The sequence below is a fragment of the Felis catus genome, chromosome E3, assembly GCF_018350175.1.
Source record: "Felis catus isolate Fca126 chromosome E3, F.catus_Fca126_mat1.0, whole genome shotgun sequence".
Taxonomy (NCBI): domain Eukaryota; kingdom Metazoa; phylum Chordata; class Mammalia; order Carnivora; family Felidae; genus Felis; species Felis catus.
Window position 1 is genome coordinate 6358857 of NC_058383.1, and position 25068 is coordinate 6383924.

A 25068-nucleotide genomic window follows, 5' to 3' on the forward strand; every position below is an offset into this window, starting at 1 on the left:
GAGATTCTACATGTGTTTGACAATGTAAGGGACTGGTATACTGTTTTAGAATATAATTACACAAATCCCAAATATAAGGGCATATGGATAGTGTGATGCTTGCACAACAGACAATGGCTGTCTGAGTATGTGACAGCCTCAGTATGACCAGCCTGAGTTTGGCTGGTCCAGCTACAAATACTGCCCAGGAAGCCGTCCTCAGGCTCCCTGACTCCCTAGGGGCAGGGAAGCCTGGTTCCTCCCTCCTTCCACTTCAGATCAAGCTCTCCAGCTGGGGCCTGTGGGCACCAATAAGTAAGGTGGCCCATGTTGAAAGGATGTAAAAACATGTTTTCTCAGACTCTGGGAGAAAGAGGGAGATTGTGCAGCACACCCATGATTGTCATCAACGACCCCCTTTCAATTCTTTCTTTCAGCTTGAAAGATCTTGCAGCTGTATTGTTCTCCCGAAAAATTAAATGTACTGGCTTATTAACTCATGGCTTCTAAGTCTCCAGGTACATTTACAAGCATACAAAAGGAAGTCCTATCATTACCCATCACTACCTACAATACAACCCAGACAAAGTGCTGGTTTTAGCCATACTTCCTTGGACTGGTGACTGTTTCCCATTTCTGTTGGATTACCATCAAATCTTGCCTCCTAACCTTTAAATTCACCACAGAAGCTGCTAGTGATTCTGGCTACCATGACAGAACCCCCTGAAGCAGCTGGGGGTGACAGCCAGTCCCTTCCTGCCCCATCTTCTTTATTTCTAGAGCGGGGGGAAAAAAACAACACCAAACCTGGAAGCCCCACATAGCAGCTGCTTTTGTGGTCTGTGACTTAATTTAAGGAAGTATTCTATGAAACCTCCAAAAAGAATCTAAATTTAGATCGAAGTCTTTCACCACCAATGCCAGCCTCTCCAGCTAGGAAACCCACACGCACAGCAGCACAGCAGGGGGGGAAACAACAAATTTAAAATACACATAAAAGTGTCATCGTCGAGGGATTGAAGCTAGAATTATTCAGGCCAAAGAAATTTTCTTCTGGTACCACCAACATCTTGGTTTTTGATAAAGGAGTAGTGATTACAGAAACTTTTAGGGAGAGAAGCAGTGACATAAGGGAGACAGGTTTTCTTTACGAGATTTCTACTAAGAGAGCTAGGAACTACTCTATATACCAGGATGTCTGTAATGACTTAAGTCCAGCATCGAAGTATTAAGATCAACATATTGCCTAAAAAGAGTTCTCTAACACTGAGTCAGACAGGAAGGAAAACCACCTACTTAACACTACTATTTCCCCAACACCTCACTCTTCCCAAGTGTGTCAATTTAGACCTTGAACTCTGAGGTAACAGTCACACTGGGATGACTTGATATTAATGGCAATTAACAAGGAGATAGCACTCTCTCCTCTGCATTATTTTTTCACCTTGAAGAGTGAGTCTGTCTGATCCATTTATTTATTTTGAGAGTGAGAGAGCATGAGTAGGGGGAAGGCAAAGAGGGAGAGAGAGAGAATCCCAACCAAGCTCCACCCCGTCAGCACAGAGCCCGCTGTGGGGCTCAAACCCATGAACTGTGAGATCGTGACCTGAGCCAAAGTCGACGCTCAACCGACTGAGCCACCCAGGCGCCCCTTGTCTGATCCATTTAAAAACTAATCTTCCCAATGTTCCACTCTCCCAATAAAATTAAAATACTATATATAATTTGAAAGTTAACATTCAACAGCCCATCCTACTTCATACCCCAGAAAGGTTCTATTTTGCAAGCCGTGTCTGTAGACAGATTTCAGCAGATAACTGTGTAAAAGATAAAAAGAGAGTGAAATTTTCTCTGTTCTTTCCGCCTTGCATCCTCCTCTTCTCCCCACCCCCCATCAGCTGGGAAACATTCCCAGATTCTTCTCAAGCTCAGTTTGGAAGTAAAGCTGAGCCTTGATAAACACGTAGCCCAGGAAATGCTCTGGATCACAGACCACTTAGAAGACTTGGTCTATCCTCTCCCAAGAGACCTCTTTCAAACTCCACTTGATAGGGTGGGCAGGCAGTTTTAGATTTTCACTAAAACCTCCTGGAACATTACTGAGTGATAAAATCATAGCAGTCTGGCAACTATACAAATGGTGGAGAGAGCGCCACACCCAAAACAAGCTCCTGAGACTTCAGGGAAACTATGGTTCCAGTGAGCTCCCCATGTCGTTTACCCTCTGTGGAAATCAGGGAGCCGGAAGGGGAGCAGTGTCCACTAACATAGCTTCTGCGCATAACTCCTACAAGACGGCTGCTTGATGCTGGTGGGACACAACAAAATAGCTACAGGGACCTGTTTTTAGTATTTCTGAAATGTTAATGTCCTTGGCCCAGCACTACCAAAAGGACAGACTCGATCACACAGACATCAACCATATTTCTTTTTCCATAATCACGATTTCACATCCTTTCTCCTGTGTCTTTTGGCTAACCACTGGTGTCACACTCGGTTTCTGTTAAAAATGTCTCCAAGACCCAACCATTATCTACGCTCGCAAATTCTCCCCTAAACTTGGTTCATGAGTTCAAACGCTGGATTAAGTGGAACCACAAAATGCTCTATCTCAGAGGGGCAACCAGTTTCATGATACCATTAAATAGAACATACCATTCTTTCACAGGGAGAGGGTGGCGATGAGGCCTGAGGACCAAACCAAATAGAAAAACAGCACAGGCACAGCCTGAACCAAGAATGCTCCAACTTTTACCAACTGACGGTTGTCAGAGGGAAAAGGCGATGGGGGGTGGGGGATGGGGGATGAGCAAAATGGGTGAAGGAGAGAGGAAAGCACAAGAAGGAGGAAGTCATAGGGATGAAAGTACAACATAGGGAATATAGTCAATGGTACTGTGATAGCGTTGTATGTATGGTGACAGACGATGGCGACATTTGTAGTGAGCACAGCATAATGTACAGAGTTGTCAAATCACTATATTTACACCTGAAACTAATGTAATATTGTATGTCAACTATACTTCATTTAACAAAAGAGGGGGGAAAAAAGGTGACTTCAAACTTTTGGGAATCACTAAAATTTTACAGTTGAGTCTTGAAATGAGGGGATGGGGGGGGGGGTTGAGGCACTGACATCCCCATCCCTGTACAGTTGAAAATCTCTATGTAAATTCTGACTCCCCCCAAAATACAACTACTAGTAGCCTACTATTAACTAGAAGTCTTATTGATAACATAGACAGTCAACTAACACGTATTTTTATGTTATATGTATTATATACTGTATTCTTACAATAAAGTAAACTAGAGAAAGAAAGTTAAGAAAATCCTAAGGAAGGAAAGACATTTACAGTCCTGTACTACATTTATTATATATAATAATATATATAATTCAACACAGTTCAAACCTATGTTGTTCAAGGGTCAGCTGTATTTATTTTTTAGAAGTGTAATTACCGAGTAATGTTACAGTGATAATATACGTGACACATAATGACAAGGCACAGTTTATTCTGATTTTTAGTAAATAATCAATAGGAATGTACGCCAAGTAGGAAACGGCAATAAAAAATATTAAGTTAGTAAGAGGTGGTGGAAATTTGAGAAGATTCACTTTCCTTTTTATATTGTTACTCATCTCTGTCACAATAATGCCAGTGCCATTTGCCCCCTCCATAAACAATCTTGAAGCGATCACTTTCTGGGAAGGTTGGTTGAGAAAGTGAGCTCCTAACTGAATGATGTTTAACGGCGATTTTAATTTGAAGAAAAGAACTAGCTTCAGAAACAACGTTTATGCCAACATAGAAAGTAAGAAGCAAAGTTAACTTCACGAAGCCGTCACCTTTAATCCACTTACAAGATAACTCAGTGAAGCCTTAGGCCAGGGAGCCTCTACCATATGCTGGGCAACAGCTGGGCACCAAATTACTTCATTTATTCCTTGCAACAGCCTTATGAGGTAGGTCTTATCTGAGGCTTAAAGCTGAAATGCAGGGCTTGCCCAAGGACACTGGTATGCGGGGAAACTGGGAGGACTGACTCCACAGTCTCCAAAATGAGGACAGGAGTAGTACCTACCTAAGTAAGTTTACTGAGAGGAAACTCGTGAGAAGTGCCTAGCATCGCGCCTTCCTGGCGAGTAGTAAAAGCCTCAATAATTGACAAATAGCTTCATCATTACTGCCCAGAGTGACCCCAATCCTGAACAGCAAACCTGGACAGGAAACCCCGGTCAGGTGTATCCTAAAACCCACATCCAACCACAGCGCTCACCTTAGAATTCCACAGGATGTAGTTTGTGTACCTGACCTAGTTTCCATAAAAAGAGCCAAAGGCCAGAAGAGGCACTCCAAAGAATAACGTCCCAACACTAAAGCTTCAAGTTGGCATTTGTCAGACTCTCAATCTAGAATCTCTTTGGAGAGACTCCAAACAGGGTGTGAAGGTTGTACAGCCCCCAGCATAAGTGATCCGGGGCAAGAGCCCTGGACCTTCCACGGGATCTGCCTCCCCACCTCGAGGAATTCCCTCCCGTGCACTTTAAGTTTAACCTATTTTGCCCACAAAAAGATTTTAAACAGTACCTGACTGTAAATGGAAATAGTTCCAGTGTCAAAAAAAAAAAAAAAAAAAAAAAAAAGATTAAAAAAATCACTCCACAAACACGAATTTACCATCCATACTGGAGGAGCCATAGTTGGGCTCCAATTAGAACTTCTAAGAAGGATTTTCAGAAAGCATGTTGCAATAAACCAGCAAGATACTAAAGTGAGCACATCAGAGGAAAGGCTAAGGCAGCCTTCCCTGAACACCTGCTGTGTTTTATCAAGATGTTCAAGATCATTTAGCATTTACATCACTTAACTTGCTTCACAGACACTTATCTCCGACCCCCCCCCCCCCACACACCCACCCACCCAATTGGAATGGTTTTTCAAGGGTCATACAGGGAATCTGACGTTAACTTTGTAACAACGCACAGACTGGGTAAACAAGTATTTCCCTTCATCTGGTCTCTGACCCCTTCCTGGTGTCCAGTATGTTACTTTCCAGACAACCTAGCACCTAGTTGTTATTCAATAAATGTTTGTTAAAAAGAAATTTTGTAGACCATTTAGTCTAAACTTGGCCCCCACAAAGGATTCCTGGTAAAGCCTCTAGAAAGACTATCATCCAGTATTTGCATAAAACAGCAACACGCAACACTCACTTTGTGAAGGGGCCGAATTTATTCCCTCATTAGACAGTTCTCACTGTTAACAAGTTCCCCTCCAACAGGCAGCTGCACACAGTAGGCATCACAACTGTCATTCTCTAAGCACTTACCCTGCAGACCCTTTTTCTAGAACTTTCTAGAGTTAGAAAGTGGCAAAGCCAGAATTGGAGCACAGGCCTCTAGCGTGGCTGGCTCTTAGCCATGGTACTACATTCACTGGATCCTGTGCTGCCCTCTGGACACAAAAGACCCCCTTCTACACATCAGAATTTATCAGGTCAGTTCCAGATCAAATCTCTCTACTGCTACCCAGACCCCTCGGCCTGTCACTGAAGCCTGTGTCCTCTGTTCCCTCTGTTTGGCCACCCTCTTGCCCCATTCTGTCTTTGCATGTGCTATTACCCCACAGTCCCTGTCCCCATGCAGATCTTTCCAGAGCGACTTCAAATTTGGCCTCCCCAGCAGCTAGGCCTCTGTGGCCCACAAGGAGCTGTCTTTTCAATCTAGCACCTTTGGGTTTTTTTTTGTTTTTTTTTTTAATGCTTAACTGTTTCTAGTGCCTGTCTCACTCCCTACTGTACTGTTAAGTTCTGGGTAGAGACTATTTTTGTAACCTTTCTCTCATCCTTAACACCTGTAAGTATTGTGCTCAATCCTGAGTAACACAGTGAATTGACTTCGGTGCCTACCCTCCTTTCAAAATAATCTAACTAGAAAATTAATAACAAATTCGAATGCAAAAATTATAAACTATAATGTCAAAGAATGAAGCCTCACTCAAATAATAAAGTGCTTATTTCTTCTTTGTATTTTTCAATAGATATATATTCCCTTAAAGGATAGATAGGCTACAATGATGTAGTAACACACTGTAGTCACAATTTCTCTGGTATTTATTTAAAATGATTATTCTTTGGGGGCACCTGGGTGGCTCCGTGGGTTAAGCGACCAACTCTTGATTTGGGCTCGGGTCAGGATCTCACAGTTGTGAGATCAAGTCCCATTTCAGACTCTGTGCTGACAGCACAGAGCCTGCTTGGGATTCTCTTTACCTCTCTGACACTTCCCCCACTCTCTCTCAAAATAAAATAAACTTTATTTATTCGTGCATGCAAATGGAGGAGGGGCAGAGAGACGAAGAAAGAGAGAATCCTAAGCAGGCTCCACACTGTCAGTGCTGAGCACAATGCTGGACTCACAGTCACGAACCATGAGATCATGACCTGAGTCGAAATCAAGAGTTGGATGCTTAACCAACTGGACCACCCAGGCGCCTCTAAAATGGTTATTCTTTATTGAGATGCCCTTTTGTTCTTTAATGATAATCTGAACTGGGTTTATTTGGTGTTACGTATTTCACAGCTGTTAAAAAGAAATAGGCAACACCAATCAGGAAAGACTGACATGATGTAGAAACAAATGAACATAACAGAGGTTTTATTCTCTGCTATCATTACATGTCCAACACAGGTTGTGTTGTCATTGTCGGGGCGGGATGGGGGGGCGGGGGGGGGGGGAGTACATGGACCAGGGCAGAAGGGGACTCTCCGTGCCACGTAATCATTCAGGGACCCAGGCTGACAAAGGCCCCACCATGCGCCACATGGTCCCCAGTGCTCCACGGAAGAGCTGGAGGCTCTTCCTGTTTCGGCCCCACAGTGGGACAAATCACTTCTCACACTTCACTAGCCGGAACAAGTCACGTGGCCCCACCTAAGCAACAGAGATGTTTCTGCTACAGAGACAGCTCTGGGTGTACGGACAATGGAGCGATCCCTGATCTATATTATGTGAACAAGCAAGGCGAACAAAAGTACACATCATATACTGTCATCTGTGTTAAAGAGAGAGGCGGGGGACAAAGGGAAATGAACAGAGACCCTTTGGAAGAATCCAAGAGAAACCAGCAGTGCGATGATAATAATAGCTACTTCTCTAGAGGCAAGTTCTTGGCTGACAAAGGACAAGGAGGGTAGGAGACTTATTTTTAATGAATACCCTTTTGTATCATACGCGTACATCATCTATTTAAAAACTCCGACTGAAGTTTTTAGGCTGTGATGTATACACTTCAAACTAATGAGTTGTTTTATTTTTCTTTTCTGAATAAAGTCCCATCTATTCTAATATAAGAAATGCCAAATCCTTGACTCACACTGCCTGAAATTAAACACCTGGAGTAACACCGACATCATCATACCCTTTTGCAAAGCCTTGCTGAGAGATTTTGACTGGCTCCTGTCTATTCTAAACATAAACATCGCTACTGTACAGGTGATAAGAAAAGTGCCGACATTGATAAACTGTTTCCTTTTGGAAATATTTTTTCTTGGTATTTCAACAGAGGTACCATTTCCTAAAGTCAAACTCCTTGTCTGAAATAAAACATAAAAACTTTTTTTCCCCTACCGTTAGGCTGAACCCTAGACAAAATCCAGAAGCCAAACCTGGGTTTCCAAAAAGAAAACACACACTGTTGTCTCAGAACGCATGAAATTATGGAATGTGCAGAGTGAGTCTTTTCCAAAATCATCACCAACACCCTCAAATACTATTTAAATACTTCATGTGCCAGATGTGCCTGAGGACAGCCTCTGGGGCTTATGACGAGGCTCGAGGTAAGCCATCGGCACATCTGCTCCTCTCCTGCAATTGTCGTGAACAAAAGTGGAACCCCACTGACATTCAGTTCGTGAAGTAAGCCATAAATAATGCAATAAGTAAACAGGTATGACAAGTCTCCAAAAAGACTTCCGTGATTCATTTCAAAGTTAATATCAAAAATAGACCTAAAAAGAGAGAGAGAGAGAGAGAGAGAGAGAGAGAGAGAGAGAGAGAGCGAGCCAGAACAGGCTTACACTGCTCCCGTCACAACACCCGAAATATCAGGCTCCAAGAGAAACAGCACGCTATCGAGGCTATGTGCTATCCTCATAGATTTTACTCTAAATTCCAGCGTAGCATATCACATAGCAACTTTTTACTGCACCAAGTTGGTACTTAAAGAGCCTGTGACTACCGCTCAAACTCTACAATGTGCTTCCACATTTAAATTTTAGTGGAAAATCAAATACCACGCATTGCTTCCAAATATCAATATTATGCCTTCCAAACTGAATGTGTTTGCGTGTATCAAAGGCGCCTTCCTAAGCAGGCTCTCTGCCAACAACCTGTGCTGTTCTAAAACGTTCCGGGCACTATCATTTCAGCTACCTTGAACCTCTGATGAGTGTTATCCAACCAATTATTGATGATTTCCAAAAACATTGTCTCCATTTTTTTCTAAAGTGCTGAAGAAAGCAAATCACCAGTTTCCAAGCCTATCATGGGTCTTGTATAATCCATTACTAAGCCTACAGAATGAAGTAGCAATTATTAAATCACCAATATCGCAACACGAGACCAACACCAACATAAGCTTAGGACAAACACCAAAACGAAGAGAAACTTCAGATCACACCATGTCTTCAGTCTAAACTGAAGACAGATGGCATTACTTTGTGGTACTTTGTGGGTGTGCACACAATTTCCAGGACTTGCAAGTCAGAGTAGCCATAATACCGTGTACCATTGATTCGAAGACATTTTCTCTTATTTTAACATCTCTGAAATCTTCAAATGAATCATGCTGTAGTGTTATACTGGTGTTTCTTTTTTAGTGGTACATAAGGCAATGGTGTGACTTTCAAAGTCACCTTAGATTCACTGAAAGATGACAATATTAATATTAGCTAACATATAACTATGTACCAGACACTGCATGTGGATTATTTCATTTAATACTCATAAACTCTAAAGTGGCTCCAACTATTTCCCACCGTCTTTTTTTTTTTTTTTTTTTTTTAAGCTGAGAAAACTTAGAGATGAGGTCACTCATCTGAAGGCACAGGCTGGCTCCAGCCCAGCTCCTAACCACCCCACCTGGCTGGCTCCACAGAGGAAAGAACTTGCAGATGAGAGCGCCAACCATTCCTTGGAACATGGGTTCAAAGCTCAGCCATGAGTGCCCCCCCCCCATTTTTTAAGCCTGTTTATAAGCCCCCCTCCCTGTTTTTTAGGAAAATGGCAAAGAAAATGCAGGGCTCCAAGTATCACAATGGATATTATTTTAAAGACTTTATTATAAAGAAGGGTTGGTAATCGCCTTATAAAAAATTATATTCTTGCATAAAGAACAATTTTTTTTCTTTCTATTCATCCTGAATTCAATGAACAAATAATTAACATGCATTTTTCCCCTCTCAAAAAATACCCTATCATCTCTAGGGAAATGACATAAGAATTTCTAGAATCTGTACCTGAATTTTGTTTAAGTCTTAGTACTTGAAATAGTCCCAAATAACACAACAATCCAGAAACATTCTGTAACATAAATCAACAATAACATTTGTTGGGGTAAGTTTACATATAAAGCTACCATTCCTAACTCTTAGCAAAAATATTTGGCACCTTTACAGAAATACATCTTTTGCTTCACACAAAGAAGGCATACTTATTTTTCAGAAGTTCATTAAATGGTAGCTTTCTCATCCTCCTGTTCAGCATACACAAAGCCAGAATTATACATTTTTTTAATGGTATCATCTAGTTGGTTGTTGGTTGCCTTCCCAGCATCCATTTTTCTGTTCCCTCAGAATGTCCCAGTCCTGTATGCTGGGTAGGACTAACACCATTACTAGATGCCAAGATGGATCCTGACTGCCCAACCCGCACATCCCATCAACCTTACCACAGTGGCTGGTTCAGAGATGGATACATGACCCAAATCAGGCCAACCCAACAAGAGGATTCAACTCCAGGACTTCTACTCCAGCAAAGAACTATTGGAAAAGTGGACTTTTAACATCTCTGCTGGTTAAAGCCAGAAGGAAATCACTATGGGAGCATGTGGAGCCATCTTTTGATCACAAGAGAAAGAGACAGCCAAGAATGGTTCTGAGGTCACAGCACTGAGAACCAAAGAGAAACTGGGTCCTTGTCATACAGTGAAACTACTTTTGGACTTTTCAGTTAACTTACTGAATAAAATGCTTTCTATTGAACCAATTTAAGCTAGGGTTTAAACCACTTACATCTGAAAGCATCTTGTTTTTAAAAACTAATAAAAAAACCCTCAATGTCATGAAGTGTGGTATTGTAAATACATGGCAGAAATAAAAACGTGAAACTGGCTGAACAAAGGAGGCAGGGTAAAATTCAGCGAACACCCTACCCGGTCAATGATGTCACTTACTAAGATGGTGTGGACTAGGATCAGAGCGCCTTGGGGAATGGCTGTCGTGCAAGGGGGTGGGGATAAAATCATAAGCTATCCAGAGGCAACTGGCTGCTCCTGTGCAAGAGAATGTAATGCGCGCTCTGAACCATAAAGACTATCTATTTCCCCTTCTCGGTTCTTTCAAATAGTAGTCTTTAGTTTGGTCTCCTGATCTCCCTCCGTGGTTGTACACAGTTCAACTTGCCAGTGTCCATCCCTAAATCATCCGACCACGAGAAGCTCCACGACCCTGACAAAGACAACCGGCCGTCTTCACCAATGCTCCTGGAGCTGAAGCTAGAGGCAGTGAACACCGAAGCAGACGGTGACGGAGCCGTCCTAGCCAAGAGAAAGGACAATGTGAACAAATCTCTTTCCAGATCCCCTTTAGAAGAAGCGAAAATGAGGGCTTTTGTAGTTAATCTTTTAACATCTTGGAAATCGAGAAATAGCTGATGCTGTAGCAGGATGGTTTTGGATGCAAGTCACATTCAAATCGAAAAGGGCACGAGGCAGCTGTCCAAACAAGAGATGCTCGCAGCTTGAACTAAGAGAGAGGCAAGGGGCATAGAGAGAAGACACGCTCCAGATGAACCATGGCTGCAGAAACGAGAGGGCTTGAGGAGTTAGATACAAAGGATATGACAACATGTCTTGGTTTGGGGTTTGAGCAACTGAGTGGATTTAATGAAGCGAGCAAGACTGGGGACAGGAAGGTTTCTGGGGAGGAGAAAATCAGGAAGACTGGGACATGTAAAGTTGAAGGTGTCTACTAGGTGTGTGTGGGAACAAGAACGTCACCTTTCCAATCCTGCACAATCAAGGAGGAAAAAAAAGGCTACCTTACAAAAAAAACAAACAAACAGAAAACACCTTACCTAATGTTGTGAGTTTGTGGATTATCCTCACTGAAGCCTAAGGAGAGTTAAATCAACGTCCCATGAGAACATGTAGGCCTTCTCCTGCATAGGATTACTGATTATTGTAAAGTATATGAATTTATTATAGTTTAGATTAAGTGTGCTTCTGAGTACTTCCGTAACTGCACATGGTATGATTATCCATTTAGGACAAGAGGAAGTATCCTTTTCTGTCCTGTAAAATGTGTTTTTAAAGAGTAAAACAAGTTGCCTGCTATCTTTTTTAACCTAGAAATAAAAACACATACAAAACAAAACAAAACAAAACACACAACGCTCTTGGGGCTTGGTTTGACAGCCTGGCTCAAGTGAGGAAATATACTTGAGAACTCTTTGGAAATGAAGAAACGCAGACAGAGAAGGCATTGCTATTATTGACATGTACGAGCAAGCATCAAGCAAATCTCAAATCTATCATTTGTAGGTAATATATGTAGAAATACAATTCAGTAAAATTTAGACTTTTTATCCCAAAGATCTAGGAGAACTATAAGGCAATAAATTACAGGTGGTTACAACTTTTTCTACTTTTATCGAGTCAGTTATTTCTTCTTTAGGCACAGCTAAAATTAATAAGCAAGCCCATAAAAAGTTTAAAGCAAATATTGATCATAAATATTTAGGGAAAATACCAAGTTATGGATGCTGGTTTATGCAAGTTAGCATTTTTGTCCCCACTTTAGGGATGAGGTTATTTTCTGAAAATAGGTCAGAGGTAACCCCAAATGACATTCCAAATAAATGATATAAACCAGCACTGTTATTTAGAACCAAGACCCCAATCTTTCAAAGGGCTCACTGTAGAGAGTAGATCTCAGGGGCACCCAGCTGGCCAGTCGGAGGGGATGTAACTCTTGATCTCAGGGTCATGAGTTTGAGCCCCACGTGGTGTGTGGAGATTATTTGAAATTAAAATCTTAAAAAAAGAAAAAGGTAAATTTTTAAAGAGAGAGAGAGAGAGGGAGAAAGAAAGAGAAAGAAAAGAAAAGAAAACCAAAAAGAAAAGAAGAACGAAAAAAGACTGATTTCGGGACCAGATTTCTCAATCTGGAAAAAATTTGGGCTTACTTAGTTTCATGCTGGAACAATTTGTGTGTGAGTGTGTGTGTGTTTGTGTGTGTGTTTAAGTATCAGAATAAACATATTCTCTGGGAAAAAAGTTTGTTCAGATCTACAAAGTATGCAGAGTATTTTTCACTCTCCAGAACCCAGGAATCTTCCTGTGAAGAAATACATATAAGCATGGCTATATGCCTTTAGACACTATTTTAGCCTTTTAAAATATATTTGACACAATTATTTTGAATTTTCAGAACACCTGCATTTGAAAACAATTTCAACCAATGTACTAGTTGCCCTAAGAGACTGTTAAGAGCTGTAGATTCTTTTTTGTTTTCAACATTTTTAATTGTTGAAAAGCAATCTATTCTCAAGAGGAAAGAAGGGAGAGACCAAACAGTACAAAAGGAATACAGTGAAAACATGTCCCTCTCACCCAGATCCTCAGGCCCTGGTTCTCCCCCAGGGACAATCACAATCAGTATTTTCAGCAGTACCCTTGCAGTGATACCCTATACAAATAGGTCAATAAATTTCCCCTTTTATTTTTTATTTATTACTCAAATAGTATTACAACATTCACTCCTCTGAATCTTTTTCCCCCACACAATAATGTGTCTTAGAAAGTGCTTTGTATCAGAATCTTATAAGCACAATCTTATTCTGTTAAACAGCTACACATCCTTGGGTATATAACATAATTGATTTAACTAGTGCTCTATTAATGGCACATTTAGGTTGTTTTCTCTCCTAGTCTCAAACAATGCTGCAATGATTTTGCATAGATGTTTTTTTAACTTATTTACTTATTCATTTTTAAGTGATCTCTATACCCAATGTGGGGCTCAAACTCGTGACCCCAAGATCAAGAGTCTCATGCTCTTCTGAGCCAGCCAGGCGCCCCTTGCATATATCTGTAAGAAAAATTCCCGGAGGCAAAATTGGTCAATCAAAGGCATAGACATTTATTATCTGACAGTACCAAGCTGCTGTCCTTACTCTATTGTATCAATTTACATTCTCAGCCAACAATGGAAAAGAGCTTCCACTTTTCCACACCTTTGTCATCATAACAAATTTTCAAATTCTTTGGTCTCTGTCAATCTGCTTAGTGAAAAACTGTTTCACTCCCAGTTTCAACTGGTATTTTGTTTGGTATGTAGGGCTGGGTATCTTTTCCCATGTTTGAAACCCATTCTCTGTCTTTTCTGAAGTGTTTGTATTCTTTGCAAATAGGTTATTGGCCTTTTTCTAATTGATTTTGAAAGCTCTTTATATATTAAGGAAGCTAGACTTTCATTTTCATATAGACTGCAAATTATTTTTCCTAGGTTGTCTCTGCATATAAACTTCTATCCATTTTTTTTCTCATGGAGAAATTTTCTATCCAACTACTTAAGTCTTTTTAATTGCTTATAATTGTTTATCAGCTGATTCTTTTGGACTTCTAAAACAAATAATAGCAATTTTGCTTTCTGCTGTCTTTCTCTAGTTAATAACAATTTTGACAGAGCACATCCCTGTATTGTTCCCGATTTTAATGGGAATGCTTCCAAGGTTTCACAATTAAAGACGAGGCTGGCTTAGGCAACTAATGCTATTTCTCCAGGGAACTTTCTGAATGCATAGAGAATTTAACAATTTGTTCTTGAGTATTACTTTTCACGTTTATCAATAGGTTTTATAGATTTTCTTCAGTGTCAAAGCATACCATTAGTGTTAGCACTGACATAATTATTTGGGAGTAAGAAATAACAGGAACCTATGGCCCTCTATTTACACCAGGCTACCCTATAAATAATCCATAACTACGCATCAAAATATTTAATCCGCATCAAGTCCTTGTGCAACATGCAAAGGCAGGTATCTTGCATCACAGACAGGCGAACGGAGGCTAAAAGATTGTAATTCCACCCACCCCCTTTCTTCACTTCTGTGAGTTAAAAATCAAATTCAGACCTTCTGACTCCCCGAGTCAGTGTTTAAGCCACAAGAAAGTACTGTGCGTGGCCTTTAGAGAATCTAGCGAATGCCCAACGTACAAAGAAAAACGCAGGCCGCTGTCTACATCCCGCAGCCTCACAACGTTCTCTTCCAGACTCCTGAAAGCAACCTCCAAGTTGGACTCGGGAGCTGAAAACATCTGAAATGCATCACCCAGCAGCCGGCAAAATAGGTTCATGCTCAGTGATACACGATGTTGCTGACATTCCTCAGCCAATTAGAATTCCTTTCAGCTGCAATGGAGGTGAACACAGCTGGAATGAGAGTGGGGCGCGTCACCAGGCGCATTGATTGTACATTATTTAAGCCTTGTTTTAAAACAATAAAAGAGCTCCCCCCACTTTAATCCGGAAGCATGGAAACAACATTCCACTTAGTTTAAATATCCAAATGGATTACATTGCATCTATAGACACAACAGTAATTCTAAATTTTAAAAAGAAGATATTTCCAGTCCACATGGCTAGGTGCTTGTGTGTGTGTGTGTGTGTGTGTGTGTGTGTGTGTGTGTGTGTGTGTGTTTTCAACAGAGCTTTCCAGCTCATCTTTAAGTAGCATGCCTTAGGGACGTGGTCAGCTAGAATGAGGTGGATGACAAGCCAATTTAAGTTAGGGGTTGTCTCTCAATAACATTCACTTACAGAACAACAAGCAAACCAGTCACTTAGATTGTTCAGTGACAAAAATAAAATAAATAAATAACCACATATTTTTAATTCTCTACTGGTTTAAAAATATTTAACCTCTAAAACGGTTTGAAATTACAACAATTTGATCCAAGTAAGAATCCTAAAAATTAGGGTTTCTCAACCAGAGAATCAGAGCACTGCCAGGATACTAAATTATTTCATCTATTTCCGAAGGTTTTTGAACTTCCCTTTTGCTCTTGGCACTCAATAAAATGCACAATTCAGCTACTTTAACTTTTAACCAGTGTCCACAAACATGTTACAAAACAGCCAGTTTAGTTAAGTGGATCATTGAGCTGATGTTGAAATATTATGGGTCAGTCTTTTTTTTTTTTAATTCGTGAGGAAATACTTTCTTCCCAAGTGACTCAGCCCCCAGAACCTCCCCTTACACACAGCACAACACTCCAGAACCCGACAATTCGACCAAACAGAGAAAATGAAAATTTGGGGACTAGAAGGAAAAACTCAAAGTTCAGACACCACTTTTATGGTTGCAGAAATAGGAGTTGTGAACTGAAATAATTAGACTTGAAGTCAAAAATTCTAGTTGGATATCACTACAATTACTATCGAGCTATAGACAGAAATAAAGTGTACAAGGTATTTCATCTCTCAGGTCAGTTAGGGGGTCAAGAAGTTTTAAAAAACGGATTTGAGGGGGAAAAAAAGGTTTTTCTTAAGACCTCTCCAATGTGGTCAAATCACAAATACAACCTATATTTGGCAGAATGTGATTCCTTTTCAAGTAAAACTGAAGCTTAACTTTTGCAATAGTTACTTGGGGTAGCACATCCCACACCCTTAACCAGCATTAATCCAGCCAAAGAAGTGCCTTCACAGTACCTTCATAAATCTGAGGCTGAGCCCGAGGAAAACTCAGAAGCAGCTCAGGGCTAAACACTGATGACTTATGCCAGCTTATCCCGGTTTCGTCGTTAAAAACCAAAGTGTTGCCTGCCTTACATAAGCGAGGTTCTCTGCTGCCATAAACCAATAAAGGGAACTCTCTTAACAGCCTTCTTAACCTTTAAGAGAAACAGAACTATTTCAAATCAATTAGACCACCTGTTATTGATCAATTACAGTTATTAACAGTTATTACTACAACTGTTTCTCTCCAAGTCGCATCATCTGGACGCCAAACCCCAAGTCGGCCTTACTTTCCATGTGCTACAACTTTAAAAATAGCCTCCATTTCCATATGCTATCAAGGAAGGCCTCTTCCCTTCTCTCTACTTGGAATTAGAATTTTTCTCTTTGCAACACGCAGTCACGCTTCAAAAGATATAAAAACACAAGGAGGTCTGAGAGTGTTTCAAGGCCTAAATACCCAAAAAAGTTTAGGCATTTGCTATTTCAACTAACTGGTTAACATTGGAATAAAATTTAATTTGCTTGAAGAGCACTGTGGAACCCTTAGAGCCCAAAATTCCATTCTTTTACCCAAAGTGGCCTAAATAATGTATCTGGGATTCATTTGTGTACCACATAAGAAACAAAAGTTTTTGCAAATCCTGCTTGAACTTAAAACCGTTTCCGAAGTGTTTGATTTGCCAGTGAACTCTAAATGTCTGCAAGATAATGTTAAGATCACTTTGATTTTGCACATATTATGCCCCAAACCTACTGAAACTATTTAAAAACTATTTTCCTGTTAAAACATCACAAAGACATTCATTAAAGTTAAATTCTTTTAAATATAAAGACTCAAATATTCTTCTACTACATAGGCCAGGCTTCCAAAGCAGCTCCATATACCACTCAACAGTTTTCAAAAGCTGAAAGGGCTCCAGAGGAAGAAAAAAAATATATCATAATCAATACACAGAATTAATGCTTAGCATAAATTAAACATAAGAGCTGTGTTTTAACACAAATTTCTGAATGTCAGCATTGAGATTTAATAACACAAAGCATAAGTACCCAACATAATTTAGAATAAGTAGGTAGCCAAATGGAGACTCAAAGATGTTAGAATAAAGTTGAAATCTCGGGGCATCTGGGTGGCTCAGTCAGTAAAGCGGTTGGACTCTTGATTTTGGCTCAGGTCACAATCTCATGGCTCGTGAGTTCGAGCTCAGCTGTTAGCACAGAGCCTGCTTGGGATTCTCTCTCTCTGTCCCTTCCCCGCTCACTCTCTAAATCTCTCTCTCCAAATAAACATTTAAATAAAATTTTTAAGTTGAAATCTCATTTTATATGATGAAACTGAGACCCCAAAAGGTCACATAATTTGTTCCATATCATGCAGTTTAGGATAGAGCTGAACAAAATCAAGTCTTTTTTACCCTAAGCAGGCTTCACGTCCACCACGGAGCCCAATGTGGGGCTTGAACTCACGACCCTGAAATCAAGACCCAAGCTGAGATCCAGAGTGAGACACTCAACCCACTGAACCGACCCAGGTGCCCCTCAAGTCTCTTAATTCTAAATCCAATGCTCTCTTCATCACCAAATACAACTGTGGACCCCAAAGTTCTAAATGCTCTTTAGAACTCCCATGCCATCAGATGTCACCTTGAATTATGCTCTGTGTGGTATTACTGACTGGTTAGAATGTCCCTCATTTTTAAAAATATTTTTTTCAAATATCACAGGTAGAAATAAACTCTGAAACCTGTAACAAAACCATACAACTTTTAAAAGATGGCTATCCAACAGGCCAGAAGTGAAGGGAGTTCAAACTGCCCCTGAAAGCTTGAAGATGAGGCCAAAACCACCCCGCTTCAACGAAATATCTGGTTCCAACGTTACAACATAAATGAACTTTCAACAGACAACTGCACGTGGGTCTACAATGACCACTCAACTCTCCATCCTGTTGCGGGGATGACCACACTCACAGGTCATCTCAGACCACCAATAACATCACCAGGGGTGAAGGGAAAAGGTGGTTTGGAAACAACACCCTTTACCTGATCCTTCAATATCAAATGCCATCCAAAACTCTCCAAAGCATTTCTACTTCTTGTGGCACCTAAATTTCTGAATCCAAAAATAATTTGGGAGGACAAACCAAGTCCCCCCCACCCCCTTCACACAGGAAAGGCCCAGACCTGCCAATTAGTCTTGATTAATATATATATTACACCTGACACACTCTCATTAGAACCTATTCCTTGTGAAACATTAATCATATTTCTACCAAAACTCATGAAGTCAGTTACTTCTGCTTTTAGCAAAATGAAACCAATCTGATGTCAATTACAGTTTACACTGTAAATGAGAATCAAATTAAAGTTGTCAGTAATTAAAGTTTTACAAGCATCACAAAGTCAAAAACATGGCTTTCATGTAACCATAAAAATAACAATGTTATACATTGTATCTCCATAGTGAGAAGTGTTTCCTACAAGTCCTGGAATAAAGGATGATGTTTCTCCAGAAGCAAAGATCCCTGGAATATATGGCTGTCACTCCACAAAACCAGGGTCTGGATTTGGGTCCAAATCATCTGATCTGAACATATCATCTCATCATAACCTAATGTGACCTCTTTATACAAAAAAAAAAAAAAATTATAACTCTTCTCTCGAAACAAACAAAAAATCATGCAACAACCATGTACCTTCAAAGGAAACTTTAGTTTTTAAACAATCACCCATTGTTGTTTTCATGGATTTTACCGACGAATTAGTGTTACGCATCTGCGATAAAGTGTCCAAAATGCTCATTCTGTCTGTGAAAGGATCTGACCAGACTCTGACTTCGGAGTCCTCACCACACGGGCCACCGAACAGAAAAATCCAGGGGAAAGCCCCCGTCAGGAATTAGCCTGAACTTTTTATTTCCTTTCCAGGGCTGGAAATATTCGAGTTCGGAAAGTCCCGCAGCAGAACCGCATCTGCAGCCCTACAATCCCGCCTCAGGTGTGAATTTGAGCTGGGAGGCGCGGCCGCGGCGCCCTAAGCCCTGAGGACACCGAGAAGGGGCGGGCGAGGGCGCAGACCGGCCCGGGATCTCCGGGGCCCGCTAGCGAGGGGCGCCTCCCGCAGACAGCTCGCGTCCACACTCCTCCAAACCCGCGCGTCGCCGGCCCGCAGAGCCTCGCGCTCACCCTTGAAGGTGGCACTACAGAGGCTCCTAGGAGACACGGGCATTTCATTGAAAAGACGAAACGGGAGCGAATCAAGGAGCCTGCGTTAGTGCAGCTGCCAGAGCCTCCAGCGGGGGGCGGGGCGGGGGTCCCTCAGCGCCTCGGCAGGGCTCAAGGATGCTGGGGGAGGGGGGGGGCGGTGACGGCAAAGTGCAATGCAGAGAAGGAAAGAATTGAAGAAGCACGGTCAGGAGTGGATAGTGGCCTGGCCTGAGGGAGAAAGGAAGTGGAGCAGACCGAAGAGGTCTGGACCAGCGGGGAAGTGAGGAGAACAGGACGGGGAGAAGCCACGAGATAGGACTGAGGAATTCGAGGCTGAAGGAAAGGGTGGAGGCAGCGAGACAGAAGCAAGGGGGCGGGGCCGGGAGATAAGCAAGGGAGGGACTAGGTAGAAAATGAGGGGCGGGGCTTAGGGGGAAAGTAAGGGAGCCCGGCCAAGGGAGAATAAAGGGGCGGGGCCGGGGGGGAGAAGCCGGGGGGCAGGTGGGGGGGTGGTAGCGGGAGGAAGGTACAGAGTGTGGGGGAGGGGGCGAGAGCCGGGGGCAGGAGGGAGAAGCCAGGGGGCACGTCCGAGGGCAGACTGGGGAGCGGGAGACGACGGGAAGGTGGTGAGAAGCGAGGGGCGGGACCGAGAGCAAGGGGCGGGGCCTGGAGGGAAAAGCGAGGAGGCAGGTAAGGGGAGAGGGAAGAAAGCGAGGGGTAGGAAAGGGGGGGGGGGGAGATGAGGAGTAGGGGCGGGGCCACGAGAGGGAGAACCGAGGGGACAAGGCGGGGATGAGGGAGGGGGGCGACCGGGGTGGAGGGGTGAAAGCAGGAGGGGAGAAGCGAAGGGGCAGGTGGGGGAAGGAGGAGGAAAGCGAGAGGGCCGCGGGGGGGAATCGGGGTGAGAAGCGAGGGGGCGGGGCCGGGAGCAGCGAGGGGGCGGGGCCGGGAGCGAGGAGCGAGGGGCACTCGCCGAGGGGGGTGACGAGGTCCTGGGACAACGGCCGGCGTGGGGGAGGGCCACTCCACCGGGGCGCTCTGCGGGAAATTCCGGGGCTGCTGGGGGGCCGTGCGGGGCGCCAGGGGGCGTCGGGGGAGCGGGGGGGGGGGCGGGTGGGCCTCCCACCGGCCGTACCTGTCAGACGGATCTTGATGCTGGAGCCGTTCCTGCGCGTCCCGGGGTTCGACATCTCCCGCCAACGATCGGGCAGCCGCGGATCCAGCGCCGCCGCCCCCCGGCCCGGCCCGGCCCGGCCCCGCCGCCGCCGCCTCAAGGTTACGGCTCCGGGCTGGGCGCCGGGGTCCGAGCCGGGACACAAACTCCGCGGCCCAGGCGTCCGGGCGGCGGGAGGATGGTCGAGCCGGGGGATCCGCGCTCGACCCGGCGCCCCCGACCCTCGCTCGCTCCCAGCCGAGCCCAGTCCGAAGCCGCCTCCGCCGCCACCACCACCACCTCCTCAGAGCCGGACGCCCGCCGCCCTCGCCGCTTCCGCCGCCGCCGCCGCCTCCCGGAGCCGCGCGCGCTCCCGCCGCCGTGCCGGCCCGGCCCTGCGCGCGCCCGCGCCGTGCGCCCCCGCGCCTGCGTGCGTGCGCGCGCCCGCGGACACGCCGGGGCGGGGCGCGCTGCGGGGCTACGTCGCCGGCCCAGCCTCGGGCGCGCGGGCTCTGGGAGCCGGGGCCCCCGGCTTCCCGCGTCTTCCCGCTGGGAGATGAGCGAAGGCGTTCGGGACTTGGGAGTCGAGCGCGCCTTGGAGGCCCGCGGAAAGAGGAACCGGGTCCGCCTGGGCCCGCGAGCCGTTACCCTCGGTCTTCGCCACATTCTCCGAGGGAACGGGTTTGCAGATGCGGACGGAATTGATTTTCCAGGTCTGTGTCTCAAGCCTCGGGGCCCCCGATAGCTATTGAAAAGAGGATTACGTGAAACCGTGGCCTGTCACTACACCAAGCACCTTGCACAAATAGTCATGCAACACTTTTTTTTGAGCAAAGGGCTTTTAAATAATGCACTTTCAACGGAGAGATTTCTCAAAGACACAGTCCCCTAGGTGTGTTCTGTGCAACTAGTGCGCTCTATTGACCCATGACAAAGTCTCCAGAATCGCAGGAAGTGCCATTTATGGCCACGGTAAACAAGATGGGAGCGAAGGATAAAGTTGAGAGGTAGATGTTTGTGATTATCCAATCTGCATACAATTCAACCCAACACAAAGGCAGCTTTACAGCCTGCCTTCCGCTAACACTTCCCCCTATCAGACTTGCACAGTAGGACTAAAAGCTAACATTTCCCCTCCTCCCGAGTGGCAGGGTAGAACTAAATCTCGTTAGGCTTTCTCCAACAAACTCCTCTCTTTGTTAACCTGTAATGGAGAGGAAATACTATGTTAATAGGAAAAGCTGGGCGTGTTTACCAAATTTGTTTTTGACCAACTACCTAATTCTTTGAAAGCCTTTATTTGGTTTGTGTCTTAAGGAAACCAGGCTCTGAGCCATTGCAGCCAGGGAATTTTCCTGGAGTCACAGTTCAGACTAGAGCCCTCTTTCTAGCGCCCCTTGACATGCCCCCCTGCCTCAGGCTGAGCCCAGTGAGAGGGGAGTGTGTGCTGGGCTGGATTCAAAGCTGCTTCTTGAGCCTCAGTCATTCAAATAAAAAGACAGGCCTAGATCATTTCTATGGCCCACTTGCAGCTCAAACGTTCAATAATCCTAGCGAAATATCCAAGAATACAAGCTATGTTTAAGCAACAGAGCAGTAGTCCCAGAATCTAGCAGTTTCTCTGTAGGCGATTGTCACTATGAGTGAGTCCCTGGGGTCTGAATAAATCCTTTTAGAGTCTCTAATCCTCACCTCCAAGTGATCTGCATTCTTCTTTCAGTCCACCCCAGTATCTCACCCTTCTTTTCATTCCCACATTCAAGAAGTCCCTTCTTTCTCAACCAAGCTAAACCCCTCTCTCTCTCTCTCTCTCTCTCTCTCTGCTTACCTGAGTGGTGGCCCCTGTTCTAATCCCCAACTGTTCCTGACCTAAAATCCTTCCATTTCTTAACCTTCCTGTTTTCTCACCTGCCTAGATGTCTGGGCTTTCCTTTTCCTGATCATTTGTTTCCTCAACACCTGAGGCAGGAGGTCACTTCTGGAGGTTACTGAAAGGCATTTCATTTACTCATTAACAAGTAATTGCTGTTGTCATTTAACCAGCTACACCTAATGGTGTCTTTCAACACAGCCTGCACTAGTAAGACTTTCCTAACTGGAAGCTAATGTATTATTCATCAGCAAACACCAGCCACCTACTATGTGGTTAGGGACAAGGAATACAAAATAAATAAGTCACAGCTGTAGCATTTCAGAGGCTCAGTGGACTGGATGAAACAGACAGGAGCAGCTGACAAGGACACAGTGACAGAGGTGTGTACCGAGGGCTAGAACATTGATTACAGGACCGTTCTGCCTGGGAGGAGGGAGATGGGAAGATCACAGAAGAGTCCCAGAATACCTTGATCTAGGACCTAAACACAGTGTTCAAGTTCGTCGGGCAAAGACATTGTAGGCAGAGGGAGGGGCTGGCACAGAGGCATGAAACTAAATGTTTTCTCCAACCGTTCATGGCACAAGGACAGTGACACAGCTGCCGTATCTTCTATCCTCACACCTGACTCTATTAAAAGCTGATAAAGATGATAAAAGGTATTGGCCCATGTCAAATTCAACAGCCACAATTTTGGGCTAGGCCTGTGGGCCAGCCCTTATATGGAACTTCAGGTACCTTGATTTCCTTTGATCGTGTATCAAATTTGTCAAAAAATACTATCTTCTAAAGACATCGGGAACAAATAGATGGGAAATGCTTAACAATTCTGCTGAGACAGAGATGAAATTTGGTGAGTGTCTTCAAGGATCCTCTTTGCAATGCCTTTACAAACGAGCAGTTTTGACCCTGCTTTCTTTGCAGGATTTGGCAGCTCATTTTATTTCTCCCAAATGTATCACTCGCCTTTGTCGGTGTTATTGGGCATTTGAAACGCTTTCCAGTGGGGGAGGGAAAAAAAAATCTCTCTTTGGATCCAACGATGCAGTAGTTCTTAACCTGTCTTTGGAGTCCCAAACCTTTTCAGGGAATCTGGTGGAAATAATGGATCCTTTCCCCCAAATTCATGTGTGCAACTCTGCACCAAATTTTACATCCAATTTCAGTGGTTCATGCATGATCTCCTGAAACCAATTTGTGGGCCCTGTAAGGTCCCACAGCCCCTAGATTAAGAACTCCTAAAGGAAATGATCAAGCAAATCACACTGGGAATACCCCATATATGGGTGTTGAGGAGCCAATACAGGGGTAGCCCCTTTTGAAGGCAGCGGGTATTCTTGCTAAAAAGTTTTAATTTCTCTGGAATAAGTGCCCTAGAGCTGTGGCCCACACACACCCACACTCTACCCTGGCTCCACCACGTTACCAATTGGTGCCAGAGGGGGTTCATTAAATTTGCCAAGCCTCACTTTGCTCATCTGTACAATGGAGATAATAATGCCTCTCACCCACAGTTATTGTGAGGTTTAAATTAGATGTAGATTTAACAGTCTACTAGAGCAGACACGTGGTAAATGGTAGTTCTGATTAGTACAGGTAAAACACATATGCTAATCTTTCCCCCAAACTTGCTAGTACTATTACCCTAGGGAAATTGGGGATATTATGCAAAGGATCCCTGGTGGCTATACCAAATACCCCTTGAGAGCATACTGCTATACCTGAGCTGGTGCCTCTGTGGCAAGTGGCTAGATCAGACCAGCCTTTAAGGTCTTGGTGTTTTCTTTTTTTTTAACACTTATTTCTGAAAGAGACAGAGCACAAGTGGGGGAGGGGCAGAGAGCGAGGGGGAGACACAGAATCTGAAGCAGGCTCCAGGCTCTGAGTTGTCAGCACAGAGCCCGATGCGGGGCTTGAACCCATGAACAGTGAGATCATGACCTGAGCTGAAGTCAGATGCTTAACCAACTGAGCCACCCAGGTGCTCCTAAGGTCTTTTCTATATCTAGGATCTAGGCCTCTTTTGCTTTTCACCTAAACATTAAGTTTTTAAAACAATCAGATATAGAAAATTTATGATTAATTAGCACATTTATTCTTTTATGCAGTTTCTCTGCATAAAAAGGAGAAGTCTTTAGCATCTTCCTCTAAATTACACCCTAAGCTTAATATTACCAATATGCAGGGTAATATCGTTGGCAGGGTTTATTATCATTGGTAGGGTCTTTTTTTTAATACAACTGTTTATTAAAAAAATGTTTGAGATCACTGTAAATTGACATGCAGCTGTAAGAAATAATATGGAGAGATCTCTTGTGTACTGTGCCCAGTTTCCCCAATTGTAACATTTTACAAAACTGTAATATAATATCACAACCAAGATATTGACATTGATACAATCCATTAATACTCAGATTTTCCCAGTTTTACCTGGACTGGTGTGTGTGTGTATTAAGTTCTACACAGCTTTAACACCTGTGTAGGTTTCAAGTAACCACCACCACAGTCAAAATACTGAATAGTTCCAACACCTTCCCATCCTCATGTTGTCCTTTTATACCCACACCTTTTGTCCCACCCCCCAACACCTGGCAACAACTATCCTCCATTTCCAAAATTTTGTCAATTCAAAAATGTTACATAAGGGGAATCATATACAATGTAGAATTTTCGAATGGAATTTTCTCACTCAGCATAATGCTGGGAGACTCATCCAAGTTGTTACATGTTTCAGTAGTCTGTTCCTTTTTATTACTGAGTTGTATTCCATGGTTTGGATGTATTACCTTTAATACATGGATGTTTAACCATTCACCCTTTGGAGGCTAACTC

At 43.5% G+C, this 25068-nt stretch overlaps 1 protein-coding gene and 1 long non-coding RNA gene across 7 annotated transcripts in view; both read right to left on the bottom strand.

The window, feature by feature from the left end:
* Window positions 1–20695, bottom strand: part of SMURF1 (SMAD specific E3 ubiquitin protein ligase 1) — a 109365-nt gene extending 88670 nt beyond the window's left edge. For 2 of the 6 annotated variants that reach the window (XM_045048099.1, XM_019820434.3), the window contains exon 1: window positions 18701–19130. In XM_045048099.1, coding sequence (XP_044904034.1) covers window positions 18701–18806 — 106 coding nt within the window. In that variant the 5' untranslated portion in view covers window positions 18807–19130. Of the gene's footprint in view, window positions 1–18700; window positions 19131–19189; window positions 19271–20345 lie in introns of those variants that run through there. The other 4 variants (XM_045048097.1, XM_045048098.1, XM_023246790.2 and 1 more) reach the window with 4 other exon arrangements.
* LOC123382640 lies at window positions 9011–18691 on the bottom strand. The gene is made up of 2 exons (XR_006591302.1): window positions 15976–18691; window positions 9011–10796 (listed from the first exon to the last, which is right to left on the bottom strand). It is a non-coding gene; the product is annotated as an uncharacterized LOC123382640 (long non-coding RNA).
* Window positions 20696–25068: the final 4373 nt, after the last annotated feature.